The 3,372-nt window shown below is 48.9% G+C and overlaps 1 protein-coding gene across 5 annotated transcripts in view; it reads right to left on the reverse strand.

Annotated features, from left to right (window-relative positions):
* Positions 1-326: 326 nt before the first annotated feature.
* Positions 327-3,372, reverse strand: part of EARS2 (glutamyl-tRNA synthetase 2, mitochondrial) — a 28,604-nt gene continuing 25,558 nt past the window's right edge. The window contains exons 8-10 of one of the 5 annotated variants that reach the window (XR_005201209.1): positions 2,529-2,692; positions 816-1,762; positions 327-722 (exon numbers count right to left, since the gene is read on the reverse strand). Coding sequence is in view for 2 of the 5 variants with exons in the window: in XM_017534391.2 (XP_017389880.1) it covers positions 2,412-2,664 (253 nt within the window). In the remaining 3 variants the exon portion in view is untranslated. Of the gene's footprint in view, positions 1,763-2,304; positions 2,693-3,372 lie in introns of those variants that run through there. The other 4 variants (XR_001826942.2, XR_005201210.1, XM_017534392.2 and 1 more) reach the window with 4 other exon arrangements.

Raw genomic sequence — 3,372 nt, forward strand, 5'->3', positions numbered from 1 at the left:
ATACTGCCAGAGAGCAAATTATCCCCAAACCAGGTATAAACATTTACTATCTCACAGTTCATGTGTGTCTGAAATTCCAGAGCAGCTTCTCTGTGTGGTTCTGGCTTAGGGTCTCCTATAGAGGTCACAGTCAAGATCAGCCAGGACTGCAGTCATGTGAATGCCTGGCTGGAAATAGAGGACCAGCTTCCAGGATGGCACACTCCCGTGGCTGTTGTTGGGAGGCCTCGATCCCTTGTCACATGGAGCACTCCATAAGGCTGCTTGAGTATCTTCAAGACCTGGAAGCTGGCTTCCCCCAAAGTAAGTGATCCAAGAGAACAAAACAGAAGCCATGATTTATTTTACGACTTACCCTCAGAAGTCAAACTCTCATTTCTTCAATAGCATAATGGTTACACAAGTCAGGCCTATTCAGTGTGAGAAGAAACCACACAAGGGTGTGAACAGTAGAAAGAAGGGATGGTTGGGGGCCCTCTTAGAGGCTGGCTGCCACACAGGGGAAGCCTAGAAGCCTCGCAGGCGTTTGTGTACCCTGCCACCATCTTGCTGCCACTTTTGCTATTCCTCTTCACTGAAGACCACAAGAAGCATTATCTCATTTCAGAAACCAGCAGAGATGATGACTTACAAGTCATGGAGGAAGGAAGAGATGGATTTGAAGCGAAAGCCACAAAATAGGCAGGGTGGAGGTCTCCAGTCCAAGGACCAGGTCTGGAGGACTAGAAAACAGGAACAGATGACATTTAGGGAAGGGAGACACAGGCTGCCCCAAGGTTCAAGAATAAAGGGTAGCATAAGACAAGAGCACTTACCCTTGGCAGTGGAAGTCACTTCTCCCTTTACAACCCCAAAAAAAGTCTGGCGTCCAGTTCAGCCCTGCTTGTGTCACATATCCTTCACTGTTCTGGTCCTTGGGGCCTGAGAACTGGGACCCATGAGTCCTGCTGCCCAGCTGCTACGGGCTGAATTTTGTCCCCCTAAATTCTTACAATGAGAAACCCCCAGCACCTCAGAATGAGACTGCACTTGGAAACTGAGCATTTAATGAGGAGATTAAGTTAAAATGAGGCTGGTAGGGTGGAGTGGGCCCTAATCCAGTCTGACTGGTGCTCCTAGAAGAGGAACGTTGGGCACATAATGAAACCAGACATGTGCGTGCATGGAGGGAAGACCGCATAGGGACACAGTAAGAAGACAGCTGTCTGCAAGCCAAGAGAGGCCTCGGGAAAAACCAAGCCTGCTGACACCTTGATCTTGAACTTCTAGCCTCCAGAAATGTGAGAAAATAAATCTCTGTTGTTTAAACCACCTGGTTCTGTGGTATTTTGTTATGGTGGCCCTAGCAAACTGAAACCCAAGCCTTCTGCACTGTTCCGGGATGTTAGCTTTTCCGTGAACTAACTCCTAACCTCCTCTGTGTAATGTGTGAAAAACGAGTCACGGAGAATGCCTTTCCAGAGTCAAGGAGGAGATGGGTTGGGCTTCCCCAGCCAACTGGCAAGGACGGGCCTGTGGTGGAGTCATAAATGCACTTGTATGCAGTCATAGATTGTTTTCACTCTCAGTTCCTTTGGCGAACTTCCTGATGGGCCCCAGGTCTCCTTTTGGTCTCTGAAGGCTGTTTCTAAGGTCACAGGTTCTTTGGGCAATCTCCACTGCCAGACACATCCTCTCCCTAGCTGGAAAGCGCCTCCTGGATTCGTTCCCGCACTTCTTTTGGTCCCAAAGACACCATCATCTCAGCTATGGGAGGTCCTTGCTAAGAACAAAAAGAGCAAATATCGCCTAAAGAACTGAAGCTCAGCCTCAGTCTGCAGAAATTATTCCCGGGCCAGCCCCCACACCGCTGCCTGTCTTTTGAGGATCAGCACTTGTGTTGGTTCCCTGGACAACGATGGGTCCCAGGAGCCTGTTTCTCCCCCTACACCGCCCCCACTTTTTTTTTTAAAGATGGAGTCTCGCTCTGTTGCCAGGTTGGAGTGCAGTGGTGCAATCTCAGCTCAATGCAACCTCCGTCTGCCATTAAGGTGATTCCCGTGCCTCATCCACCCAAGTAGCTGAGATTACAGGCGTGCACCACCACACCTGGCTAATTTTTGTATTTTTAGTAGAGATAAGGTTTCACTAAGTTGCCCAGACTGGTCTAAAGCTCCTGACCTCAGGCGATCTGCCCGCTTAGGCCTCTCAAAGTGATGGAATTGCAGGTATGAGACACCATGCCCAACCTGTTTTTCCCATATTAAGTAAGCTGTTGCTAGGTCTGTTATCTCCAAAAAACTGCAAACCTCATGGAGACAGAGATTATATATATGTGTTTCATTCTATACTGTATCTACTGTACCTAACACAATGCTTGCACATAGTAAGTAGTAAATAGTGTCTGCTGATTGACTGAATGAGGGGGGTGATCATGTTTCATTCATCTTTGTATCCCCAACATTGAGCTCGATGCCTGCTAGGAAATGTAAGTTGAAAAGATCAATGAGGGGCTCCAGGGAACAATCCAACCCATGTCCCTGCCTCACCTGCTGTCCACTGAGGGCCACCCGGAGGAGTTTCATCACATTACTGTGCTTGGTGCCTTCCAGACCTTCTGAAAGCTTCTTTAGTTCTCCACTCAGCGCATCCTGAGTTAAGGTCATACCAGATCTTTCTAGAAGCCTGGAAGAAGAGGGCCAGTCTACAGGACCTGCATGGGCCAATGGCAAGTGGGTGGGAGGGAGGGCTTAAGAAGGTTATTGATCAGCTACAGTACAAGCAGCACAATCAGTGTTCAGGCCTGTTTTGAGGGAGGTGAGGAAGATATCGACCATTCGCTTCCTTATCCAGGTCAGGAAGAAATAACTACCAAGGGACCACGCACAGAGAAGCCAGCGGGCACAATGCAGAGGGGTAAGAGGTGCCATAAGAGGCTTTACTTATTGCTACCTCTGTGTCATGTAAGCTCTATGCCTCAGTTTTCTCATCTGTAAAGTGGGGAGAATAATAGTATCTGAGGCCGGGAGCAGTGGCTCACACCTATAATTCCAGCACGTTTAAAGGCTGAGATGGGCAGATCACTTAAGGTTAGGAGTTTGAGACCAACTTGGCCAACATGGTGAAACCCCATTTCTACTAAAAATACAAAAATATTAGCCAGGGGTGGTGGTGGGCGCCTGTATACCCAGCTACTCAGGAGGCTGTGGCAGTAGAATTGCTTGAACCCAAGAGGTGGAGGTTGCCGTGAGCTGAGATCGTGCCACTGCACTCCAGCGTGGGCGACGGAGTGGGACTTTGTCTCAAAATCCATCAATAAATAATAGTATCGCCAGGCGCGGTGGCTCACGCCTGTAATCCCAGCACTTTGGGAGGCTGAGGCGGGTGGATCAC

Source organism: Cebus imitator, unplaced genomic scaffold, assembly GCF_001604975.1.
Source record: "Cebus imitator isolate Cc_AM_T3 unplaced genomic scaffold, Cebus_imitator-1.0 Scaffold85, whole genome shotgun sequence".
In the NCBI taxonomy this organism is placed as follows: domain Eukaryota; kingdom Metazoa; phylum Chordata; class Mammalia; order Primates; family Cebidae; genus Cebus; species Cebus imitator.